Genomic DNA, 12,822 nt, shown 5'->3' on the forward strand with positions numbered 1-12,822 from the left:
CAGGGGTACAGATGGGCCTGAGTTCAAATCCTGACACTACATTTCTGACATCTAGGATCTTGGCCAAGGGCCTCGACCTCTTTGAGTTATGGTGTCCTTGCATGTGCAAAGGGCTAAAGATGTAAAGATTGAACTCAAACTTGGGTGGGCATCAGATGTGTCCTGGGTCCTGGTGCCATGAGGAGAGTACCAGGCAGGTGCTTTGGGGTCTGAGGAGGGCCCCAGGATCTGCTTGTATGGCAAGAGCTCCAGGTGAGCTGCAGGTAGAGACGGTTATATGGGCACTGCTCTTTAAGGACCAATTCCTTAATGTTTCTTCATGTTAATAAAAATACTTATCTGATGGATGAATGAGTGAATGCATGAACCAATGCATGAATGGATGCCATGTTCCTAGGTGGCTGCAAGCCAGATGTTGGGTGGGTGATGAGGGCTCAGCAGAGCTGTGCTTTCTGCCAGGAACATGATTTGGAGAGGCTCAAGATTATAAATCTGAATTCCCTGTTCAACAGCAACTTGTGTCCAAGGGGGGAAGTCTCCCTTCTCTGAGGACTGCAGAAGACTCTAGGTCTATTGTGTTCAAGTCTCAAGAATTCAATGTTCACCCTTGTCATGTCCAACCAGAGAAAGTCTGGTTTTGTTCTCACTCCCCTAATTGGTACCCTCCAGGCTGTTTCAGCTTTTCTGTGGGTACCTCAGCCCCAGCCCCATCTCTGTGCACCCCCATAAGCCATTGCTCTAGAGCCGAAGATTCTCACAGCAGTGCCAGACTCACAGATCTCTGTTTTTGCGGCTGTGTGGGATTGGAGTCAGGCAGCCTCCTACAGAGCGAATCTCCAATCCTTTCTGAACTAATACAACACATTGCCAAAGGGGGGTTCCTGAAGTCTTCTGATTAGCTGGTTTGGATTCTGTCCTCGGCTCATTTGTGCAGCTAACCTACCCCTGTCAACCACCTGCTGTGTGCCAGCTGCAGTATCGGATGCGTTCACATACCTGACATTGGACTTTACTTACCCCTCATAATCCTGAGGATGGAGATGAAGGGAGGCAGCCACACTTAGCTCCAAGGTCCTAGGTGCAGAGGCTGGGGGTTCTCCTTGCTGCCTGTACTCTGTCACTCCTTCCAGCCAAGTCAGAGGTCCTTTGTTATGTTTCTCTCCCAAGCGTGAGGATGGGGTGGGGGAGGAGGGACCTCTATTATGCAGAGTCAAAAAAAGCTAGTTAGTGCTAAAAGCACAGATTCTGGAGCCAGAAGGCCTGGGTTTGAATCCCAGCTTTACAACCTACCAGCATGTGACTTAAGCAACTTGCTTGATGGCATTGTGCCTCAGTTTCCTTCTTTCTTTTCTTTCCTTTTTAAAATTTTATTCAAGACAGGATCTTGCCCTGTTTCCCAGGCTGGAGTGCAGTGGCATGATCACACCTTGCTTCAGGCTAGAACTGCTGGGTTCAAGCACTCTTCCTGCCTCAGCCTCCCAAGTAGCTGTGACTATAGGCGCAACCTACCACATCCAACAGTTTCCCTAGTTCTAGAGTGGAGAAAATAACAATATGCTGTGGAGTTGTTGTGAAGAATACATCTGTTGACATATACAAAGCTCCTAGAACAGTGTCTGGCACATAGTTGCTCTAAAAGTGCTTATTGTCAGGCAGAGTGCGGTGGCTCACGCCTCTCATCCCAGTTGGGAGGCAGAGGCAGGAGGGCCGCTTGAGCCCAGGAGTTTGAGACCAGCCTGGGCAACAGAGTGAGATGTCATCTCTATAAAAATTTTTTTAAATACATAAATAAACAAGCAATTTATTATCAATATCATTATATTCACTGCTATCTTATAAGAATATTGTAAATAAATACATAAACTGTTATAAATAAATACTTTGGAGGTATGATTTACATACAGCAAAAGGCATATATCTTAAAGGTATAGCGTGAGTTTTGACAAAGGCACACACCTGTGTAAACCATACCCTGTTAAGATCTAGGACATTCTCACCTTCCCAGGAAAGTTCCCTTAGCCCCTTTTCACTTAGTTCCCCCTACCTGGCACTCAATAAATAATTTCTTTTTTTTTTTTTTTTTTGAGACTGAGTTTTGTTCTTGTTGCCCAGGCTGGAGTGCAATGGTGTGATCGCGGCTCACAGCAACCGCTGCCTCCCAGGTTCGAGCGATTCTCCTGCCTCAGCCTCCCAAAGTAGCTGGGATTTCAGGCTTGCACCACCACACCTGGCTAATTTTTTATTGTTAATAGAGATGGGGTTTCTCCATGTTGGTTAGGCTGGTCTCAAACTCCCAACCTCAGGTGATCCGCCTGCCTCAGCCTCCCAAAGTGTTGGGATTACGGGTGTGAGCCACTGCGCCCGGCCATAATCATTTCTTGAATGAATGAGTGGGTTAAAGAATGTATACTGATAACCCTGTGAGAGGTATAAAAATAAAAAAATAAAAAAATAGAATGTGTACTGAGAATCCATCGTGTTTGATCCCAAACCTCTTTGTGCCAATTGTACTACTTGTAATCGTCATTACGTAACCTGATTAGCTGTTATATGAATATATGAGATACAACTGCAAAGAGAAAGAGAGTTGTCATACTCCGAAAACTTAAACACTTTGAAAAGATTGCATACAGGCAAATTGCTAAAAAAAAAAAGAGAAGTCCCATCCTAGGAGGGGAGGAGGACACTGTCAAAGACAAGGGTGAGGAACCGTGAACATCTAGATGAGTTCTACACTCCCCGCTTCCCTGGTGTCAGGGCCTCCACTCAGAGCTCTGGCACTGCTGTGTTCCTTCCCCGGCACCTGCAGCACAGGCGACCCAGCCTCTGGGTAGAGAGCTCCTCTACCCGCTGCGCTCCAAACCTGTCCCTCCCTTGGGGAACAAGCACAGCTTCAATGCTTAGAGTCCCAGGCCTGAATATCAGGGGCAAAGGCGTGGGGGACTAGGAAGACTGAGGTGGGATTCCAGGGCCCCAGTTCCCGTAACTTACCAGTTCCCACCACACCCCAGACCAGGGTAGCTCCTTGACATTTTTAATATATTGGACTTCTATGATTTTGCTTAAAGAGATTGTTTTTTTTTCTAAAGCTCAAAAATGAAAAAGAAAGTGGAAAACTGGTGAGGTGGTGCTGGCCACCACCCCCAGTCAGAGACAAGGAGATTTTCAAACAGGGTGGGGACCTTGCTCAGTGACATACAGGGACTGCTGTGGAAGAGACTGGGCTTCCAACTCAGAGTTCTTAGCATTTCCCATGGTGATTTCTGTGCAGTGATGAGGAGGGTGCCGACTGGGTGTTTTCCAGCCCTGGAGAGCTGAGGCCATGCTCAGAGGACACAGCTGCCACCCAGGCAGGTCCTTTTCCCTCCCTGCCTACATGGCCCCCTCTGCAGAACTGGAGTTTTGTACAGATTTGGGACTTAGGATGCGCAAGGTACCTGGCGCATGCGTGGTACCTCTTCAACCCACAGGTAGTGCCCACATCCATGGGCCTGGCAAGGTCCCTGCTGCTTCTAAGGGGACTAGGATCTTTGGCTCAGATTTTCTCCCTCTGGGGCCTGGCAGGTGGCATGGGACTGCTCATCCCTGAGGGAAAGTTAGGGATGAAGTCACCCGCCAGGTCTCTGGCCTGGTCAGGTGCAGAGGCCATTTGCATGGGCTCAGGCTGATGTCACCCCAGGAAGCCATTCAACACTGGGGGCCACCTTCAGCCCTGGCTGCCTGCCTGCCTGTTGCCTATGTCCTGTTTTGTTTGTCATGTGGGGCAGGGTCAGGGAAGAGCTCTGTGGTGCAGACAGTCTTCTCTGCTGTCTGAGAACAGGGTGACGCCATCCTTCTCACTGAGGCATCTCAGTTGGGAATAGGCTGGTTCCCTGTTCAGATCCCAGCTCTGCCATCTGCCAGCTGGGTGGCTGTGGGCTGGTTACTTTGCCCCTCTGTGCCTCACTGTCTTCCTCTCTGAAGGGGTGGCCGGGGCATAACCACATAGGGCTGTTGTAAGGATGACATGAGGTGATGCGTGTAAAACTCTGTAGCGCAGCGTTGGCCATTAGGAACACCTGTTAGCCACTGTTGTTGCGATTATGGTGGTGGTGATGGCTGTGATAATTGTCTGGGAGATGGTTATGAGTGTTGTTATATTATGCCCAGAATTGACTGAAGTCATGCTTTTCAAAGAAAACAGACACATTTGTGTCTTCTTGGATCTCTATTTAAATCAATGCAGCCTAACTAGACACATATAATGTTAGCAGGGTCTTGCATTGTTTCCAAAACCTTTGCTGAAGCTCTCACCCTTCCAGTTTGCAAACTATTGTTATAGAACAGAGGCTCTCAGACAATGCAGGTGCCCAGGCCCCACCTCTCAGACATCTGACATAATTGGTCTGGGATCCAGTTCAGGCGGTTGGAGTTTTAAAAGCTCCTAGATGATTCTAAGGGGCAGCCAGAGCTGAGACCCACTGGGGTCAGGCGGCATAGCAGAGAACACAGGCTGCAGAGTAAGACAAAGCAACTTGGAGGGCAAGTGTCTGCCCCTCTTGGAGTCTCAGTTTCTTTATCTGTAAGGTGTTTCAGGAGTCTGTTGGGAAGCACATGAGATTCATATGAACGCTGCCTCTGATGTGGCTGGTACGTCCGAGTGGACATTTCATAGATACATTTCCTGAATATCAGGGCTTGGAAGTGACCTTAGACCCTGCCAGCTAGTCCCACCTTGTCTCTTTACTGAAGATACCTATTACAGATTCCCCCTTACTTTCACAGTCTAGGCATTTCCCAGAGTTCTTCATGGAACACGTGGCATGTTGATAAGGGATCCTTGAATAAAGAATACCAACACCTGTCATCCCAGCACTTTGGGAGGCCAAGGCGGGCAGATCACCTGAGGTTAGGAGTTGGAGACCAGCCTGGCCAACATGGTGAAACCCGTCTCTATTAAAAACACAAAAATTAGCTGGGCATGGTGGTGGGCACCTGTAATCCTAGCTATTTGGGAGGCTGAGACAGGATAATGAATGACAGAGGGAGACTCCGTTGCAAAAAAAAAAAAAAAAAAAAGAAGAATACCAGAGACAACACATTTAAGAATCACTTGGTTAAATAATGTTTTTAATGCAGAACTTTTCAGAGCCTTTTGTTATGCAGAGATGGTCGTTGGCATCCTGCTGTACTTCTGAGGTCTCAGATGAGAGAAGTGTTGTAGATTTGCTGACTGACTTGAGTGGGGAGGTCTCTCTCACTACACTGAACGCACACACCAATGGTAAGATGTCTACTTTCAGAAATGCTAAGTCTGGGGGAGAAATGTGCCTCTAACTGGGAGGATTCAGTAGCATGTGTTGACCGTGGAATTCACAAAGCATTTCGCTAGGTGTCTTGCGTTACACACTTTAAATGGGCCTGGTCATTTTGTTTTCCTTTTAGAATGAGATAGATTGGCTGTCTGTCATCAAGAGACTCTGTTCTTCGAATTGTCTTTATATAGTCAATGTTAGTTCCTTCTTCCTCTGTTTTTATTTTTTGTTTGTTTTTAGAGACAGGGTCTTGCTCTGTTGTGGAGGCTGGTGCGCAGCGGCACGATAATAGTTCACTGCAGCCTCGAACTCCTGGTCTCGGGCGACCCCCCTGCTTCAGCCTCCTGAGTAGCTGTGACTACAGGCACCCACCATGGTGCCTGGCTAATTTTTAAAAAATTTTTCTTGTAGAGATGGTGTCTTGCTATGTTGCCCAAGCTGATCTTGAACTCCTGGGCTCAAGCGGCCCTCCCACCATGACCTCCCAAAGTGCTGGGATTACAGGTGTGAGCCACCTCGTCCTGCCCCTCCTCTATTTTTATTGGGCAGAGAGAAAGGTACACACATAGATGTGGACATCACCCTCAGTGTGGACATTGGTGTCCCTTCCCAGAGGCAAAGATACAGGCCTGAGAGGGCCCTGAGATTCCACAAGGGGAACTTTCCATCTTGTCGTCCAGGACCCCTTTTATTTAGATCAGGGAGACTCAGCCCAGATAAAGAAACAACTTGGCCAAGGTGACACTGCCTCTTTGGAGCAGGCCTGGAAGGCAGAACTTTGCCCCAGAGCTGGGTTTTCTTTCGCTGCCCTCCCCCGTGACTGAGTACCTTGTATGCTGTTTTCTCAGCCTGAGCCTGGTTGGCCTCCAGTTATTATTGAAATGAGTGGAGGTTTCCGGGAACACAGCAAATCCATAGAGTTTAATTAATGAATGTGCCAGAGGGCTTGGTAGCTGGATTCTTGTGTTTACCATGGGCTTGGCTGGCAGGAGATTCAGGAAGAACTTCAAGGTGGGTGGGGTCCCTCTCCCTAGCCCTGCTTGCTTTCCTGGTGTGTGTGTGTGTGTGTGTGTGTGTGTGTGTACCTGAAATCTGACTCTCCCAACCCTTTTAGGATGCGTAAAGTTGTTTTCATTACTGTTTTTACAAGTGTTGGCATTTTATTTTTTGCATTTATCAATTTGTCGAAACAAAATCACCCCCCCTGCGACCTTGGAAATAGTAGTTAAATGTCTCTGACTTAGGGAGACCAAAGTGTAAGTTGTGTTGTCCGTTCTGTCATCCAGGTTGGGGTTGTGAAATGAGCAGTAAAGCTCAGATAACCTTACTGCCTCCAGCCCAGAGAGTGGAGGTGGCTCAGGAGGGCAGCCTAGCCATGCTGCTGCTCTTCAGCTCTGCAAAGCTGGGAGGCCGAGTGGTTTCAAGCCTTGGAGTGGGACAGACTTGAATTTAAATCCCAGATCCACCACTTGCCAGCTCTGTAACCTGGGGTAGACCCCTTACCTTCTCTGAACCTTAGTTTCTTCTTAGGTAAATTGGGGATAATAATATATATGCAGACCTGATATAAAGATTAGATGAGGTAATACAGGTAAAGCACTTAGCACAGTGCCATGTAGCAAACACTCTAATCATCACATATGCATTCCATTTTCTAGGGATGACCACTGATTTGTGGGTAGATTCATTGACTTGCCAAAGGGTTGACATAACATTGCAATTAGGGATTTGTTTGTGACAATCCCTATCCCTGCCTGCCCCATTTCGTTTATATTCACAAGGCTAGTCTGCATTTGGGCTGTTAATGCCAGTGGCTTTCACTACACAGATTTTTTGAATTTTTTTTTTTTTGAGACGGAATTTCCTCCTTGTCACCAGCTGGAGTGTAGTGGTGCAATCTCGGCTCACTGCAACCTCCACCTCCCAGGTTCAAGCAATTCTCCTGCCTCAGCCTCCCGAGTAGCTGGGACTACAGGCGTGTACCACCCTGCCCAGCTAATTTTTGTGTGTGTATTTTTAGTGGAGACGGGCTTTCACCATGTTGGCCAGGCTGGTCTCAATCTTCTGACCCTGGGATCCACTCGCCTCGGCCTCCCAAAGGGTTGGGACTACAGGTGTGAGCCACCACGCCCGGCCAGATTTTGGGATTTATATGTTTCTTTGTGTAGCATTGGCTGCCTGTTCTTCCCTCTGCATTCACACTTCTGAAATTTCCTTCCCACTCTCAAAGTCTAAAGAATTGAAGCCAGACGTGTGACTAATTAACGCCTCTTGATTGAGGAAATATGACCTTTTAGATGTTATTATAATAAAAGGGCAGCTACAAAAAGAGGGTGATTCTGCTCCTCATGCAGCCGCCTGGTGGGTGTCAGCTCCGGAAAAGGACAGGGAGAGCGTATCCTCCTGGGCTGTCCTCTTTGGTTCTGTGTTTCCAGTTCACTGTGAAGTCAGACAGCAGCCACGTCATGACAGCATCACCACAGTAGTGATGGCTGACGTGCATTGAGTGCTTACTATGTCCCCAGGGCAGTGAGCCAAGTGTCAAGCCCTTTGATCGTTTTCATCCTTGCAGCCACCTTGTGAGTTACAATTAGGTAGTATCATCCTGCTTTACAATTGTGGGAACTGAGGCTCAGGAAGGCGAAATGGTGTGCCCAAGGTCACACAGCTGGCAGGCTACAGGGTCAGCATTTGAACCAGGGCTTGCACTTGAGACCAGGAGCACAACCTATCCCAGAGTTGTGGACTCTGCAGCTAACTTGAGCTCTGAGTAGGAAACTCCCCTGGCCCTATCTAGAGGAGGAAGACAGGGAGGGAGCTCATGTTCTTTAGGTATTTACTCTGCTTCATGTGCCTTTTATATATCTTTCATTTCATTCTTGGTTTGTTTGTTTTGTGGGGGGTGGAGTCCTGTTCTGTCACCCAGGCTGGAGTGCAGTGGCGTGATCTCGACTCACTGCACTCTGCCTCCTGGGTTCAAGCAACTCTTCTGCCTCAGCCTCCCGAGTAGCTGGGGTTACAGGCATGAGCCACTATGCCCGGCAAATTTTTGTATTTTTAGTAGAGATGGGGTTTCACCATGTTGGCCAGGATGGTCTCGATCTCTTGACCTCATGATCCACCCACCTCGGCCTCCCAAAGTGCTGGGATTACAGGTGTGAGCCACCGCACTTGGCCTCATTCTTGGTTTTCAATACCCTCTCCTCTCTCTCTCTCATGCAGACACATACACAATCAGCGTTATGATCCTTCCTTTTCAGATGAAGAAATCAAGGCTCAGGGACATCAAGGGGCTTCACCCAGATCGCACAGCCAGTAACCATCAGAATTTGAACCCAGGTCTGGCTGATTCTGAGCTGATGCTTTTTTTCTAGACTGAATCAGACTGTGGCATTTCTGATTATGTCCTCAAAGGAGAGAAGGGATGATGTGAATTCAGAGCTTGGTATCACACGAACAGCCCTAAATCGTGAGTCAAGAAGCCTGGGATTTCTGGGCAGTACCCTGCTGTGAGGCCAGAAAATCCTGCCCCTGTTTTTACCTCCATTGTCCCATTTGTACCACAAGGACATGGTCAGGTTTCTGAGTCTCTTTTGCATGTATATTCTGACTATAGCCAGAGATGCTTATCTCTGTACTCTGGAGGAGATGGAGCTTGGGGCAGAGCTGTAGACCTTTGAGAGGATCCCTGGGGTAGCTTTTTTTCTTTAAAAACCAAAAAGAATCTTTTCCCTAGTTGGGGGATAGACAAGTAGTGAGTGTCCCATTAAAGGGGTACATTTTTGAGGCATTCAGAGTGATATAGATACTTCAGGCATTAGGGAAAGTGAAATAGTGAGGTTAAGCAAGCAGAGGCTGGGCGCTTTAGATGCAAATACCTTTCAGCGCCGTAATCCTATTATTCTGATCAAAGATAACCAGCCATTAAGCCTATAGCAGGGTACCAAGTGGCTTTCCCTACATCTGCTAACTCTAAATAACTGGGAGTGGCTGGCTGGGGTGCAGTGTTAGGGATTCCTGGAGCTTATCTGGGCTCAGTTCTGTAATTGATTATTGATGTCTGCCATGGGCAAGGGAGTGTTAACTGACTTTCTGCTTTCATCTTTGTTCTTTTCTAAAGGGTAACCCTTTGTGTTTCCAACATGAAATTATTACTTTTTTTTGTTTAATCAGGGAACAGGAGGGCATGGATATCAGCAAGAATAGGAAGAGCAGTCACCAAATTCCACAGCCAGAATTCTCTGTCCTACATTACCAGGCCTGTGGTAACATCTCTCTGTAAAGGTCAGAGGCTAAATTTAAGAAAGTGTCATGAAATTATGGAATGGTTATTATTCATGATGACTGTCCTTTGTTTCCCTCAGTTCGGGAGAATTACATAATGGCCAGTAATTGAGGCTAACAAAACAGGTGGTAAACAAGAACATTTGAGATTAGTCTCGTTTCTTAAAGAGGCACTTTTGTATACCTGCCTGATTTTCAAAGCTGTCCCTGATCAGTAGGTGAACTGGACATGTGCCGAGGAATCGAATGGGGCACAGTTCACCAACTTCTGTAAGTGTATTTTTCACTTTCTGCTTAATCACTGTTATTTACCATTGTGTCCTCATCAAGTGATTTTCTTTCAAAGCAAAATAAAAGTTGCTCAACCCTTTCGGAGAGAGTTTGTCCTCCCACCAGTACCTGCCTGCAGCTGGGAAAGTTTCCAGGAAGTAAACAGTTTCCAGTGGAGGAGATTGAGGCCCAGAGAGGTTATGCAACTTATGCCTAAAATGTCACACAGCCAAAGAGTGGCAAAGCTGGGTCTAGAACTGAGGCCTGTTCATCTCAAAAGTCCCTGCACTTGAATATGCCAAGTGAATGCCTGTCCTGCAATAGATGTTCAATATACAATGACTCGTTTTTCTTGTACTTGTCTAAAAATTGTTTGCCCCTGTATCTGTCAGGATCAGTCAGGTTATGCTGCAGTGACAAATAGCCCTCAAAACTTCAGTGGCTTAAAACAGAAAAATAGGTTTTGTTTTTATTTTTTTGAGCACTCTGCATGTTCACTGTCATGCCTGTGTCTGTGTTCCACATCATCTTTACTCTGGTGGCCTAGGTTGATGGAATAGCTTGCCTGAGGGAACAGCCGGCTGCATGGCTGATGGAAAGAGATCATGGCCAACCAGTCATTGGGTCTTAAAGTTTCTGCCTGGAAATGAGTGACATCACTTTTTGCCTGCATTTCATTGGCTAGGGCAAGTCGCATGACTGCACCTGAGTCCAAGAGAGGTATCCAATCCTTGTGTACGGAGTGACATTGGATGCCTTGCAGTATAGTCTGCCTGACACAGTATCAAAATGATCTTTATCAATTCATTTGTAGAAATAAGTCTGCCCAAGTCCATTTTCTCCTTCTCTGAAGCATAAGCCACCCTTTTGGATTAACTCTGCCCTTGTTGCTTAGATTGATTAAGGATCCCTGAGTTGAACATTCACCTGTTCTCATGTATAGCACCATCTCTGATTTCAATATATTCATTCATTTATTAATCTGTTGGTTCATCCTAGAGATGGACTGGAACCTGCAGTGATGAAAAAAAAAAACAAAAACACCCAACCTTCAAATACTAGAGTTCTTCAAAGAAATGCAGAGTTCTTTAAAGACATTCAAGCCCATATCTCTTACCCACTAAAATGTTACTGAGCAGCTCTTGGTGCCTGCATTTCTCCAGGTGGGCAGCGTTTACCGAGTGCCTGCCATGTGCCAGGTGCTTCTGTGACCCAGGAGGCTTCCAGAGATCTCAGGGAGATGTTTTGTCTTTGGGTGCTTGAGAATCCCACTCCCTTCCGTTTTCCTTCTGAGGCAAATGGAAAAGCAACTTCAGTGCTTAAGCAGAGAGAGGTGCCAGCCACTGCACACCACCCCCAGACCCCGACTGAGAAGCAGCGGAGGAACGATTAATACCGGTTTTAGCCAATGTCTTAACGGGTCTCCTGAGCATCTGTGCTCATCTTGTCTCAGTTGGGAATTCTAGGGATGCTGCTTGGAAGATATTTATAGAAGAAATGCTCATTGCCTGGGGTTCTCAGAGAGGCAATTACATAGTAAGAAGGGGGTGCCAAGGCCCCCTGATGGGGCTCATCCTGAGAAGGCTGCAGGAAGATGCAGGCTTGGCAGGCTGCCTTCTCCTATGAGGAGCCCTGCATCAGAAGCAGGCCTCCCTGGTTACAGGGAGGCTTTAGGAGGTGGAGGGGAGGCTGTATGGTGTGAAAGTGGGGTCCAGCAGACCTGACCGTGAATCTGGACTTTGCCACCTACTTGCTGTGTGACCTTAAGTAAATTACGTGGACTCTCTGAGCTTTAGTTTCCCCTTCCATCCAGTTGTCAAAGCTGTGGTAAGATTTAATGAGACCATCTATCTCCTCAGCAGATGCTTGTTGCATACCTACTTTGTGCTGGGGATTAATCAGAGAGCAGACCGTTTACTTTCTGATTGGAGTTGGGAAGGGAGCTGTAAACAACAGCAAAAGCAATCTCATATCAGGGTGGTGAGTGCTGTGATGGAAAGTCAAGTGACGTTGGGGAAATAGGCATGGGGCTGGGGGAACACGTGTACTTCACACAGGAGGCTAGGGAAACCCTCTTTGAGGAGGGAACATAGAAGCAGAAGAATGGTTTGAAGCTCAGAGCTGTGCAGATGTCTGGGGGAAGGAAGAACATGCCAGAAGTGGGCACAGCAAGTGTGAAGGCCTAAGGAAGGAGTGTGCTGTGCTTGGCTTACTTCAGAAAGCACATGAAGGTCTTCGTGGCCGGGTGGCAGTGAGTGAGGCTGAGAGGTAGTGTGGTGGCAGTGCATTGATTAGTACTGCTGTGTAACAAATGATCACAAACTTAGTGGCTTAAAATAATACAAATATCTCACAGCTTTTATCAGTCAGGAATCCAGGCCCAGCTGAGGGAGGTCCTCCACATAGAGTCTCACAAGGCTGCAATCCAGGTATTGGCTGGGCTGCGTTCTCAGCTGGAGGCTCGATGGGAGAATCTGATTCCAAGCCACTTGGGTTGTTGGCAGAATTCAGTTCCTTGGGGTGGAGGAATGAGGGCCCTGGCTGCTTGCTGGCTGCCAGCCAGAGTCCAGCCTAGAGGCTGCCCTCAGTTCTTTGCCACATGGGCTTTCTCATGGCTATTTGCTTCATTAAGCCAGCAAGAGGCATCTCCAGAATGATCCCTGCTAGCAAGGCAGGGTCTTCTATAATGTGATGCAGCAGGGGAATAACATCCCTTCCTCTTTGCCACATTCTGTTGGATGAAAGCAAGTCACAGGTTCCCCCTGCACTCAGTGGGAGGGGCTCACACAAGGGTGTGAACACCAGGAGGGATCCTGGGAGGGGCATCTCGGAGTCTGTCAGCCACACGCAAGGAGCAGTGAGGGTTGATGCTGGCGACATGGGGATCAGGCGGTAGTGGGCGAGGGCCCCCGGGATGCACTGAGGACACCAGGACTTTCTCTGTGTATGATGAACATTCATAGGAGGTTCTTGA

The 12,822-nt window shown here is 47.6% G+C and overlaps 1 protein-coding gene across 7 annotated transcripts in view; it reads left to right on the plus strand.

The window, feature by feature from the left end:
* The window catches only part of KIAA1671 (KIAA1671 ortholog), a 168,073-nt gene that overhangs the window by 104,139 nt on the left and 51,112 nt on the right, over window positions 1-12,822 (plus strand). Inside the window, exon 1 of one of the 7 annotated variants that reach the window (XM_064367867.1) lies at window positions 6,219-6,305. The exons of the other annotated variants lie outside the window; for them this stretch is intronic. Within the exon in view, the coding sequence (XP_064223937.1) occupies window positions 6,267-6,305 (39 nt within the window). The 5' untranslated portion in view covers window positions 6,219-6,266. Of the gene's footprint in view, window positions 1-6,218; window positions 6,306-12,822 lie in introns of those variants that run through there. 7 annotated transcript variants of the gene reach the window in all.

Source organism: Aotus nancymaae, unplaced genomic scaffold (genome assembly GCF_030222135.1).
Source record: "Aotus nancymaae isolate 86718 unplaced genomic scaffold, 86718_ANA_hifiasm-v0.15.2.pri h1tg000076l, whole genome shotgun sequence".
Classification (NCBI taxonomy): domain Eukaryota; kingdom Metazoa; phylum Chordata; class Mammalia; order Primates; family Aotidae; genus Aotus; species Aotus nancymaae.